Below are 12,870 nucleotides of genomic sequence, written 5' to 3'. Positions count from 1 at the left end.
CTGTATAAATAGTCTATAATTATTTGAACTGTGGACATGATAAAGTAAACAGAGCAATTTTTGGTAAGCATTAGGAATGTTTCATTTTAAAAGATCTGAGAATGTTAAAATACTCAGTATGAGTTGATGTGTAGTCACATATTTATAATACCTTAACGCTGTTAAACTGCAATAGAAAAATAAGGAAATATTGAAAAAAAGAATAAAAATAAGACAATATCTTCAACCCCACTGTCACTTGTAGTGTAAATGCAAAAAAAGTATTATTATTTCTGGTTTTACCAGAGCAGCCATCTGATAAATCTAAAATAAAATAAAAACGTAGTATTCTTAAAGTCGATTAATGGGAGACTGAGCAGACAACATCTTTGCGGGAAAGTTAAGTTACCTCCTCTTGTTCGAAAATATGAAACGCTTGTTCATTGGCCGCCTTACGCAGGACGTACAAAACAGCCAATCAAATGCATTTGCTGACGCACCGCCCAATGCGACAAGAAAGGTTAAAATGTGCTGCACAGAGAAAGAAGTCATTCTGTGTTGAAGAGTAAGACAGAAAAGAAGGCAATGGCAAGAACTAAACAAACCGCCCGTAAATCCACCGGTGGTAAAGCCCCGAGGAAGCAGCTCGCTACCAAAGCCGCCCGTAAGAGCGCTCCAGCCACCGGCGGCGTCAAGAAGCCTCATCGTTACAGGCCGGGTACCGTGGCTCTGCGAGAGATCCGTCGCTACCAGAAATCCACCGAGCTGCTGATTCGCAAACTGCCCTTCCAGCGTCTGGTCCGAGAAATCGCTCAGGATTTCAAGACGGATCTGCGCTTCCAGAGCTCCGCGGTCATGGCCCTGCAGGAGTCCAGCGAGGCTTACTTGGTCGGTCTGTTTGAGGACACCAACTTGTGCGCCATCCACGCCAAGAGAGTGACCATCATGCCCAAAGATATTCAGCTGGCCCGCCGCATTCGTGGAGAGCGCGCTTAAACACACCGCTTCTTCTAAACCCAAAGGCTCTTTTCAGAGCCACCCAAATATTTCGTGAAGTGAAATTTTCTCGTCTCTGTTGTTAGGTTTGTTAAAACCCACTCAAAAATATCACATAACACGTGACATGAATATGCAAAATATACAGCAATATTTTAATCCATTACTCATTCCAAGTTAATAGTGTAATCCATTACATTACACATTTTAGGTATTATAATAAAATCTGTCATTTGTCACACTGATTTAAATAGATTATCTTGTACCGTGTTTAAAATAAAATAGAAATATAGAATATATAGAAGTATAGAATGTGTGTGTATGTATCCTATCTATCCATCTCTCTCTCTCTCTCTCTCTCTCTCTCTCTCTCTCTCTCTCTCTCTCAATTCAATTCAAAGTTGCTTTATTGGCATGACTAAAAATTCAATATTGCCAAAGCTTTGAGTATATGTGGAGGAACATAATAATAACAATGAGAAGATGTAAATAATAGGAGAAAGAGGAAACAAACAACAACAACTAAAAAAAAACTTGAACAGTGTAACAAAATAGAACATGTGAACATTTCATACCACAGTATTTAACATGTAAACACGCACATACTGAGGATCACTGTGGTAGACAGTAGGGAAACACGCTGAGGTCAGACATAATACACACATTACACACATTATACACATTCACCTGCTGTCTCTCAGGCTGTGGCACATCCACACATATCTTGCAGTCAGTGCTGCTGTCTGTCCCTCTCCTAGAATTATCTTCATTTGTTCTTCTTCAGTCATGCCTCTAAAGTGATGTTTGTAAATTTATTTACATATAGGTCTCTTATTGATTTGAATTTGTGGCAGTGAAGGAGGAAGTGCACCTCTGTCTCAGTCTCTCCTGTCTTGCAGTGAGCACACACTCTTTCCTCTCTGGGTAACCAGCTCTTTTTGTGTCTGCCGGTTTCAATGGCTAGACTGTGCTCACTGAGCCTGTACTTGGTCAGGATTTGTCTCTGCTTAGTGTCTCTGATACTTTGGAGGTATCCTTCCAGTTCATAATTTGATTTTATAGTTCGATATAATTGTAATTTACTTTGTGTTTTAGTTTCTTGATCCCAATGTTCCAGATATATATTTTAGATTGTTTGATAATTTGATTTATTTTGAGTTTTAGAGTGAGAAGCTGGTCTGAGACTCGTTAAAGTTAGTAGAGTTAATCAGGTTAGTAAGTCGCAGAACCAGCTGACTTAAGGGACTTTTTTTGGGGGTTCAGTTCTTGGGTTTGTAGTGCTTTAAAATGTAGCGATTCTGTAGGACTCGATTTTAGATGCATCCAGAATTTGAGGGATCTTTTTTTGCATATTAATGATCAATGGGAATTGGCCTAATTCTGCCCTATATGCGTTGTTGGGTGTTCTCCTTTGTAATTTTAAAATCATTTTGCAGAATTCTGTGTGTAGGGCTTCTGTTGGATGTCTGTCCCATCTAGTGTAGCTCTGATCACTGAGTGGACCCCATACCTCACTTCCATACAGCGCTATGGGCTGAATTACACTATTAAAAATTTTACACCAAATTGGAATTGGTATTTCAATATTTTGGAATTTTTTCTTAATGGCGTATAGAGCTCTTCGAGCTTTATCATTAAGAGCATTCACTGCCATACTGAAACTCCCTGATGCAGTGATGATCAGGCCAAGGTAAGTGTACTGTATCGTGTGTTCTAGGGGCGGTGCTGCCTAGATGGAATTGATGTCTGTGTTCCTGACATCTGGGCTTTTACTGAAAGATTATAATGTTGGTCTTTTTGAGGTTTACTGCCAGGGCCCAGTTCTGACAGTAGTTCTCCATCAGGTCTAGGTGCTGCTGCAGTCCCTGTGGGGTGGATGACAGCAGCACCTGATCATCTGCGTACATTAAAACTTCATGTTTTTGTCTTGCAGAGTGAGTCCAGGGGTTGTAGACTGTTCCAGCTGCACCACTAATTCATTAATGTAAATGTTGAAAAGTGTTGGACTCAGGCTACAGCCCTGCCGCACTCCTCTTTTCTGGGTGAAGAATTCTGTGTGTTTATTGCCAATTCGTATTGCACATTTGTTGTTTGAGTACACTGTTAGACATTTCTGTAATTTCTACCGTTATTAACTGTATATCGCCCAGTATAATACTCCAAATTCCCTTTGTGGTAAATAACTGTAATAACCATTGGATTATGGGAATTTTCTGTGACGTCAGACCCCACATACAGAGACTTACTGTATTTTTAAAAATTGCTGTATACTACTGTATTTTCTGGAGAACATCCGCGCTGTGTGTCGATGCAATTTACGAGAGATTAAGACCAACAAGTAAGGTAAAAATAAATATACGTTTGTCTGAGTGTTTGTCAGATTTTTGCTCACCAGTTTAACCTAGTAATATTTACCCGTCAACGTGGCGGTTACAAACTTTACTACAGTAAACTGCGCTGTTGTTTCAAATGGCTTTTGTCAGCTTATTAAATTAAGTTACTGAATTGAAATAATTTTCAACGAGCAACGCTTATCATGTATTAACATTAGGTTAACTAATGTGAAATATTCTTCAGGTGTTAGTATAATGTTGGCCAGTAGCCTATTGAGGAAAAAAAAAAAATCGTATGTTAGCTAGGTTAGACAAGTTATATGGCTAACTGTTAGCTACCTTTCTAATTTTAGAATTAGTTTGATATAATTATTAATGGGATTTTAGATTTACTGCATTTTGTTGTGTTTGTGTTTTAAAGGCAACTGCAATGAAGCATCAAGAAAGACGAGCATGACAATCACACTAAGACTGATGTTCATGGTGAGAGAACAACTATGGTTTTGAGATGTTTGTGTATTCTGTGTGGGGTTTTCCTTTTAAAAGTGTGCCATTTCTTCTACTTGTTTTTCAGAGAAGACATTTCTGTCTCTAACAAAGTGGATGGTGAGCAAAGGTGGTGGCCACGTTTTGGAGCAGCACCTGGGTTTTGCAGATGGCTGTGTATTCTTTGGCTGCATGTCTTTTTCTCCATTGTTTCTGTTGCCTATAGATTCTTTGTAAGGATACAACATAATGCACTGCAAAACGTCCTAAGACAGGGGAAATGGTGAAGATGCACTGTTCCAGCCATTTAAGACTGTATTTTTAAGTGTTATACATGTATTGTTTTAAATAAAGTATTTGATATTTTGTGATTATTGTGTCTGTTTTAATTGAATGTCAGTAGTACCTATGTAGAGTAAAAATAAAATGTTTAAATGAATTCAATATAAAATTATAAAATCTACTGAAATCTATATTAAAATAAATTAATCACAGTAGTATACTGATGAACTTGCCCTTTTTAATAGTATTTGGCTGTAAAACAGCTACAGTTTGCAACTGTGAATTAAATATGGCTTGCTACTGTAAATTGTAATTACAGTAACTTAAGTTACTGTAAAAACCCTTTGAAATGTCTAACAGTGTACATTGATTTAATAACGTCATAAACTTTACCCACATACACCACTTTGTAAAGTTTGTAATATAATCCGTCATGCCAAATAGAATCAAATGCTTTTTTGAAATCGACAAAGCATGCAAATATTTTTCCGTGTTTGGTCTGTTTTACGCGTTTATTGATTAGGGTGTGTAGAGTGTGAATGTGGTCAGTAGTTCTGTAATTTGGAAGAAAGCCAATCTGTCTAGGGCTCAGGACACTGTGTTCGTTAAGGAAGTTCATTATTCTATTGTTTAAAATACTGCTAAATAACTTCCCCAGATCACTGCTCACACAAATGCCTCTGAAATTATTAGGGTCTAATTTATCTCCACTCTTGTGAATTGGGGTCCTTGGCTCCAGATGCCAGGAAAACAGCCTGAACTAAATACAAGGTTGAAAAATTTGAGCACAGCTGTCTGAAGCTCAGGTGTGCTGTGTTTCAGCATTTCACCATAATTGGGAAATCGAGTGGGTTTTGATTATTTTTAATTGTGTTTTCATACATTTGTAGATTTTGTTTTATCTGATCTTAATTGTTATTGAGTTGTTTTGAAGTGATTTCTATATATACATTTTCAAAATATTTTGTCCAAATATTTCCATCTTGTATTGGTAAATCTTGTGGTTTTGTTGTTGTTTTGTTTTGTTGTTGTGTTCAGATTATTCCACATGTCCCAGAACTGATTACGGTTTATTGAATGTTCAGTTTCTTGTAGACTTTTTGTCAGATGGTGTTTCTTTTTTGTTTTGATTGTGTTTTTGTATTGTTTTAATTTTGAACAGTATTCAGTTTGTTAGATCGCTGTCTCCATGCCTAGACAATTAAGATCCAGCCCCGGACACCAGATCCCATCAGAAAACATCAGTTTTTCCAGTATCAGAACAACTCGTCAGCAGAGTAGTCTAAAACCCAAACACCGCTAACAGGAGGTCTTGTCTGGTACCCAAAAATACCCAAAACACTATTAACAGTCATCTATCAGCCAAGAAATTGACTGAGGAAAAAACAGTGAAAATGAACAGCAGAAGCAGGAGACGAAGTAAAGATGGTAAAAAGGAGCAGAGTTGATTGAATAGTCTTAATTGCGTATGTCTCAATGCTCAGGCTTCATCTGGAGAACACAAATCCAACAAGTATTGTTATACCAAACTAATTCACAACAACATCCCATAAACCTTGAGTTTCTATAAACATTCCCTTGTATCTCTTATTCATGAAGACAAACAGCCCTTGAAACTACACAGTCATAAGACTAAACAACAGTGGAAAAATATATATAAAAAACAACTACAATATAATATAAATGTCTAATCAATTAATGAATCAATAAAATGAATATATAAATGACTATAATGATTATTCTAAATGATTATATGATTAAATGAAATAATAAAATGATTAAATGATTAATGATTATAAATGAATAAAGAATAAATTAAGAATATATAAAAAGAAAGCAAAACACAACACAAATGTATGGATGCCCTAAGGCAAAACAAACACAGTTTGCATTTGAGGACAAATTCTTACGTTAGCATTGTTTGGTTCTTTATGTTTCAGATTTTATAATTTTCTACGTTGTTTTCTTAATGTTTTGCAGTCTGAGTCAAACCATTTTTCATCTTCTGGTGTTTTTTTACTATATATTTTGCCTTTCTTTTTCAACTCAATTTTACATGCTGTTAAATATGTAATTTATTTAATTTATAGCTAAATTGACACCATCTTTAGTTGTTTCAAATTTTTTGTTAATAAATGTAGTGATTAGATTTGTTAATTTGTCAGAATTGAGGGCTTGAATAAATTTGTCTGTGCTGTCTGGGGCCCATCTGTATGCTGTCTGGATCTGATACATTTTACAGGTTTGGAGTATGTTTTGTGTTAGTGTGTGGTGTGTTTTAATATAAATGTTAATTTGGTTACGGTCAGAAAGCGGAGTTTGTTGTATGACAGTGAATGCACTGGAGGAGAGGTCCATGTCAGTGATGGCATAGTCCACTACACTAGCTCCAAGACCTGAGCAACACGTGAACCTCCCTAAAGAGTCCCCTCTTTGAGGTTCGGCAGAGCTGCGCTAATTTTGTACCGTTTTTATTTACAGTTTGGTCAAGATTGTTTCTTGGTGGGAGGTTTTTTTGTGAGACTCAAGGGGTTTTGGCCAAAGACATGTTCATTGCCCTTTGGATCTATGTTATCGGATTCAGATCCAGTTCTTGCATTAAAGTCTCCACGCAGCAGCACACTTCCCTGGACCTGGAAACGGCTGATCTCTGTGTGGATATTATTCAGATATTCCTCATCATGGTAAGGGGATTCTGCTGGATGAATGTAAATTGCACAGAGATGTGTGTCAGTGGTTGAAATGCCAATTTGTTTGTTTAGTTTTAACCAGCAATGAAATTTACCAAGTGTAATAATAAAAACGTGTTTGGCCAGATCTTCCTTGTACCACACCAAAATTCCTACTGAGTCTCGTCCACGATGGGCTGTACTTAATTTAACTGAGGGCACAATTACTTCATAGTAGCCTGAGGGACAGTAGGTAAGCGCGTCCTTTCGACACCAGGTTTTAGTGAGAATGATGATGTCAGCATCTTTGTTATTTTTCAGAAAAACTGGGTCTGTGCTTTTAGGACCAAAGTTGAAGAATGAAGGCCCTGAATATTCCAACAACTTATATGAAATGAACGCTTTAGTATATTAGTATTGTTAAAGATAAACCTATTTGGTAAGAATTTGGAGAGAAAATAACCAGTGAGAATATATATGGTAAACAGTTAACATTAGTGCACTTTTTTTTTTCTTTTTTTTTCCCCTTAGTGCATTGTGTTTGTGGATGTTGTCCTTATCTGTTCAGGAGCTGGTTGCACAGTGTATGCAACATCTCTCTGATCTGGCTCAGTTCGCTGACAGGTGTGAAGGTGCTGGGCGGAGCAGGGGGCCGAGCTGCAACTTCAGCATAGCTCTGTGCTTTCGGCTGTGGGGGATTCTCTTGGTGTAGGGTGGTTTTTCGTTTCTTCTTTCTTACGGGGGGTTTGATGGCCAGTGGGTGGATGTGAAGTTGGTAACTGCAGGTTTACAGGTGTGTAGGGAGCCATTGGTGGATGTAGTGGACGATGTGTGGTGTTTGTCCATGCAATGTCTTTCCTCACTGGGGTCGGAGGGGGATGCCTGGGCATGTAGGGGTGAATGGGCTGGTGGTATCGTGGAGTTGTTAACAAGTGTCTCGGTGATGCTGGGCTGCATCTTTTAGGGACTTTGCAAAAATACGCACTCCGTCTTTGTGTAGGTGAAGTCCATCATACAGGTGTTGGAGGCCGATGTGATGGTGGTGCCCCAGGTGTACAGTGGGAGCGCAGAACATCCACGGGAAAGTTCAGCATTGATGTTGTAGATGATGTGTGGTGGTGTGTCATGTCTTGGGAGAAGCGTGGAGATTATGATTCGAGACTCTGGGAACCTTTTGCTGGTGATTTCTGCCATTTTCCTCACAGCATCAGCAGTATTGTTGCGCAGCGAGTGAAGGTCATTAGTCCCAGTGTGAATGATAATACATGAGGGGTGCCCTGTGAAGTCTCTGATGATCTGGTGGGCGTGGCTCTTGGATGTAAATGTTGGTGTTGTGCGTGTCTGATAGTTTGACTTGAGTGTGTTCTCTGAATTCTCTCTCTCTCTATATATATACTCCATTTATTCTTATTTCATTTATTCAGTTCTAATTATTTATCATTTAATAATTTTAATAATAAATGTAATCATATTATCATTTACTGTAATCATCAGTAATTTATACATCCATTTCATTGTATTGTAATTCATTAAATTATTGTTGTTATATATATATATATATATATATATATATATATATATCTGAAGATCTGGATCTTTTAAAGGTAATGAAATGACTTAAAGTATGTGGTCTCATTTTCTTTTCTTTATATTTGATGATATTGTAATGATGACTGGGAGGGTCAATATTAACATACGGTCCTGTTAGCTAAATTATTTCTTAGATGTTACTTATCTTGGTACTTTCGCTCCTGTTACTTATATACCCATATATCCTAAACTCATATATAGTAACTGTACTTTTTTTGTTGTGCAATTTAGAAAGATATACTTTGTGAGTGTTTTTTTTTTTTTTTTTTTTTTTTTTTTTTTTTTATGATAAATATTATTTTTTGACCGTGAAACCAATACTTCGTTTAAAACAAACACCTGCCTGAGGGTGAAATGAAGGAATTTGTTGACATATTTTCAAATATGCTTTTTATTTATATATTTAGAGTTTTGGAAGCAAATGGCACCCATTCAGTGGAATGACCCCCAGATATCGTAGAACTGTCCGGCTCAACCAGCAGATCAGATATCCACCTTTTTTTTCCATCAACGTGAAAGTAAGCCTATGGGTGAGACTTATTTTTTAGTACCTTTTTTATCTTTTATTATCTGCTATAGGGAAATAACAAGAAGAATAACAATGTGTAGTAAATGGTAAAACTGTCTGCACTACAAACCAATGTATTCATAATTAATTAATTAATAATGCATTAAATAGCATGGTAAGATACATCAATTTGCAATAACAAGCAGCAAAACAAGCTATTTTGTACAGCTAAAAATAGAAAAAAAAAAAAAAAAAAAAAAAAAAAAAGTTGGATAAGAAGACTGCAACAGCCTGTAAGGACAGCTGGAAGGTTAACTGGTGTACACCTGCATAACCTTCATGACATTAAATGGGCAGATAACAACTTCACAGACCCCTCTCACCCCGGCCTGTTTGCACTTCTCCACTCAGGCAGAGGCAAATTACCACCTGTTTTTTTTTTTTTTTTTAAATTCATTTTCAGTAATTGAGAGGCAATAGTTAGATATCATGTAAATATGTATATATTTTGTTATATTTGTTTATACAGATGTCAATACAGTACACAGTGCACAAAACTGTACATAAATCTTCTGTTCCAGATGTATATGTTGTTTTCTTTATTTTTATTATTTTCTTTAGTCTTATTTAAATGTTTTCCTATTCATGTGTCATATATGCATGTTTATGTATGTATGTACAAAGAGCTCCTAAAAAAATAATAATAATAACAAAAAAACAAACAAAACAACTTCTGTTTGCACACATGGCAGAAACAAGCTCTTTCTGATTCTTTGTTCCAAAGGTTTTGCCATGTTTTTATTAGTTTTCCTGATTATTATTTTTTTTACTTCTGTCTTGCTGATTTTTTATTTATTTATTTATTTATTTTTTTTACATCATTTCAAATATCACTCAAGTTCAAAGATTTTTTTCTTTTTTTGCATACTTAACTGCCATCTAGTTTCCTTCTGGTCCAACATGCACTCGTGACGTGTATCGTATGATGTAGCATAGCTCCGCCTTCGCGTGTTTCAATTAGGTCCTGTAGGCTAGAGTAAAGCTCTTCTTGCACGTCTTCCGTTTCTATAAGCGGTGTTCTACGGAATAGAAGTTGGAGGAATTGTAATCATGTCTGGAAGAGGCAAAGGCGGCAAGGGACTCGGGAAAGGAGGCGCTAAGCGTCACCGCAAGGTTTTGCGTGATAACATCCAGGGAATCACCAAACCCGCTATCCGTCGTCTTGCTCGCCGTGGCGGTGTAAAGCGTATTTCTGGTCTAATTTATGAGGAGACTCGCGGTGTGTTGAAGGTGTTTTTGGAGAACGTGATCCGCGATGCTGTTACTTACACTGAGCACGCCAAGAGAAAGACCGTCACCGCCATGGACGTCGTGTACGCTCTGAAACGCCAGGGACGCACCCTGTACGGTTTTGGAGGTTAAACAAATGCATGCTAGCAAACAAACCCAACGGCTCTTTTAAGAGCCACCCACATTTCCAAAAGAAGAGTGCATTTTGTAATTTTATAAAATAAGCGTTTTACACAAACACAATTACATTTCTTAGTTTGAAATTCTGTCACCAAAAAAAAATAAATAAAAAAAAAAAAAAAATCAGCATGCTGTGACATTAACATCCAGTTTTACAAACAAGACTTAAACTTAGACCCAGACTAAAATGCATGCCTGAGTTATTTTAACTGAAACAAACTTGCACTGATGATTTAAAAAATGTTAATAGCCTTTTTTTTGTCTCAAGATACACAAGATACCTGCTTCCCCCCCAATGTTTAATTGATCTTTGGCCTAATCTTGTTTTAATCTAAACCCTGTCTAGGAAACCAGGCAATAAAGGCATTACTGCTTTGATTTTTAAATTTTACTTATTGTTTTTAATTTTTTTTTTTTTTTTTTTTATTGGAGTATTAACAGATTTCTGATATTCATGTTCTCTGATTAATTTAGTCTGCACAGTTAGAACAATAAAACATTTTTTTTTAATAGTTTAGATGCAACTTAGAATTTACATTGTGCTGTTAATCACAAATTAATATGCCTGAACCAGCTAATTCCGCTCCCAAGAAAGGTTCGAAGAAGGCTGTCACCAAGAACTTTTAAGAGCCACTCATGTTCTCATCTAAAGAGCTTTCATTTTTCTTTTTTAATATGAGGTGTTTTGCAAATAAAGAGTTACTATACAAAAAACGCTTATATCGAGTTTTTAAGAAAAGTAATGTATAAAATACTGGCTTAGAAGATGCAGTGACATTGGTTACATGCACTTACATATATGCATCATACATGAAGACTGACGGTCATCATAGTGTAGATCCAATGGTTTGATTACAACCATAAAAAAACAACGAAGCATCATCAGAAGTGTGTTCCGTGATACATATTATTTTGTTGTACAGCTTTTGTTTTTCTTTCAGGATTCTTTGAGGAACAGATCATTAAAAAAAAAAAAAAAAAAAAAAAAAAATATTTCCCGTTATTGTGTGTTTATTATTCATCAAATACATGTATATAGGTACTGTTTAAATCACAAGCACTTTAGAATGACTTTTGAAGAATCACGTGACACTGAAGACTGTAATGATGCTCAAAATATAGCAATGCTAGAGCAGGAATCAGTTGCACTTTAAATATATTCAAATAGACAAGAGAAATGGATGGACAATTCATTCGTATATATTTAAGACCTAAGAAAGCAGATTATAGATTAATAGATTAATAGATAATCTGCAGATATGTTTTGATACACTTGTTTTACTTTGCGTTTAAACGGATAATCACATATTCGGTAGGACTAGAAGTTCTGTGGAGCTTGATATTGAGTCTACACGGTTCTCATGTGGTAGTTAAGTTCCGCAGCGCCGCTCAGCGCTTCATTATTTCCAGACTGTCGACGTGTGAGACGTATCCGCTCAGAGACATGGCTGAAACCGCTCCAGCTGCCGCCGCTCCTCCGGCTAAAGCTCCCAAGAAGAAGTCGGCGTCTAAACCCAAGAAAACGGGCCCGAACGTCAGGGACCTCATCGTCAAGACCGTGACCGCCTCCAAGGAGAGAAGCGGCGTGTCCCTCGCCGCCCTGAAGAAGGCTCTTTCTGCGGGTGGTTACGATGTGGAGAAAAACAACTCCCGCGTCAAGGTCGCCGTCAAGAGTTTGGTGACCAACGGCACCCTGGTCCAGACCAAAGGCACTGGCGCCTCCGGTTCCTTCAAGCTCAACAAAAAGCAAGCCGAAACCAAGAAGAAACCTGCCAAGAAAACCCCCGCGAAAGCAAGGAAGCCTGCTGCCAAGAAACCCGCCGCCAAGAAATCCCCCAAGAAGGTGAAGAAACTGGCAGCCACCGCAGCAAAGAAGGCGACAAAAAGCCCCAAGAAGGCCAAGAAACCTGCAGCTGCTAAGAAAGCAGCAAAGAGTCCCAAGAAAGCAAAGAAGCCAGCAGCCGCTAAGAAAGCAGCCAAGAGCCCTAAGAAGGTCAAGGCAGCCAAACCCAAAACGGCGAAGCCTAAGGCAGCCAAGCCTAAAAAGGCGGCTCCTAAAAAGAAATAAATGTCACTCTTTGTGTTCGTTTCTTCCCAAAACAATCGGCTCTTTTAAGAGCCACCCACTTGCTGCGATTAAAGAGCAAAATTTACATTTTCGTAATTAAATGGTTATTGAGGTATTTGAGAATAAACTCACAGAGCCTGTATATTTTTTGTCAGTAAGATACTACAATAACATCTACAATTAATTGTTTACTACATCTAAAACATTTATTGATGATTACTTTTTATTCACATCAGTATCTGAATTATATTTAAAACGCATTAACTGATTGGACGAATGTATCTAAGCTAGTCTTAATTTGAAATTAATATCAAAGGCTAATCTATTAAAAATAAATACAATGTTTTCCAGGGTTTATGTGGACATATATTTCAGTGTGTAATTGAATAACCTTGGTTATTTTACGTTCTTCTGCATTAAACGCTGCATTAAATACATTTTCTGTTACTTTGTTCATTCATTACAACAAATGAAAATGAAAACTAGCAA

The 12,870-nt window shown here is 37.1% G+C and overlaps 3 protein-coding genes across 3 annotated transcripts; all 3 read left to right on the top strand.

Annotated features, from left to right (window-relative positions):
* The first annotated feature begins 548 nt into the window (after positions 1 to 548).
* Positions 549 to 994, top strand: LOC127156588 (histone H3-like). Its single transcript, XM_051099539.1, has one exon. It carries the CDS (start codon positions 565 to 567, stop codon positions 973 to 975), a length of 411 nt encoding a protein of 136 aa, XP_050955496.1. The 5' UTR covers positions 549 to 564; the 3' UTR covers positions 976 to 994.
* Positions 995 to 9,927: 8,933 nt separating this feature from the next.
* LOC127156621 (histone H4) lies at positions 9,928 to 10,293 on the top strand. Its single transcript, XM_051099573.1, has one exon. It carries the CDS (start codon positions 9,954 to 9,956, stop codon positions 10,263 to 10,265), a length of 312 nt encoding a protein of 103 aa, XP_050955530.1. The 5' UTR covers positions 9,928 to 9,953; the 3' UTR covers positions 10,266 to 10,293.
* A 1,367-nt stretch (positions 10,294 to 11,660) lies between these two features.
* On the top strand, positions 11,661 to 12,381 carry LOC127156583 (histone H1-like). The gene has a single exon (XM_051099533.1). It carries the CDS (start codon positions 11,758 to 11,760, stop codon positions 12,379 to 12,381), a length of 624 nt encoding a protein of 207 aa, XP_050955490.1. The 5' UTR covers positions 11,661 to 11,757.
* Positions 12,382 to 12,870: the final 489 nt, after the last annotated feature.

This window comes from Labeo rohita, chromosome 25, assembly GCF_022985175.1.
Source record: "Labeo rohita strain BAU-BD-2019 chromosome 25, IGBB_LRoh.1.0, whole genome shotgun sequence".
Lineage (NCBI taxonomy): Eukaryota > Metazoa > Chordata > Actinopteri > Cypriniformes > Cyprinidae > Labeo > Labeo rohita.
The sequence above is the reverse complement of the archived record's forward strand: the minus strand, read 5'-3'. Positions and strand labels throughout refer to the sequence as shown.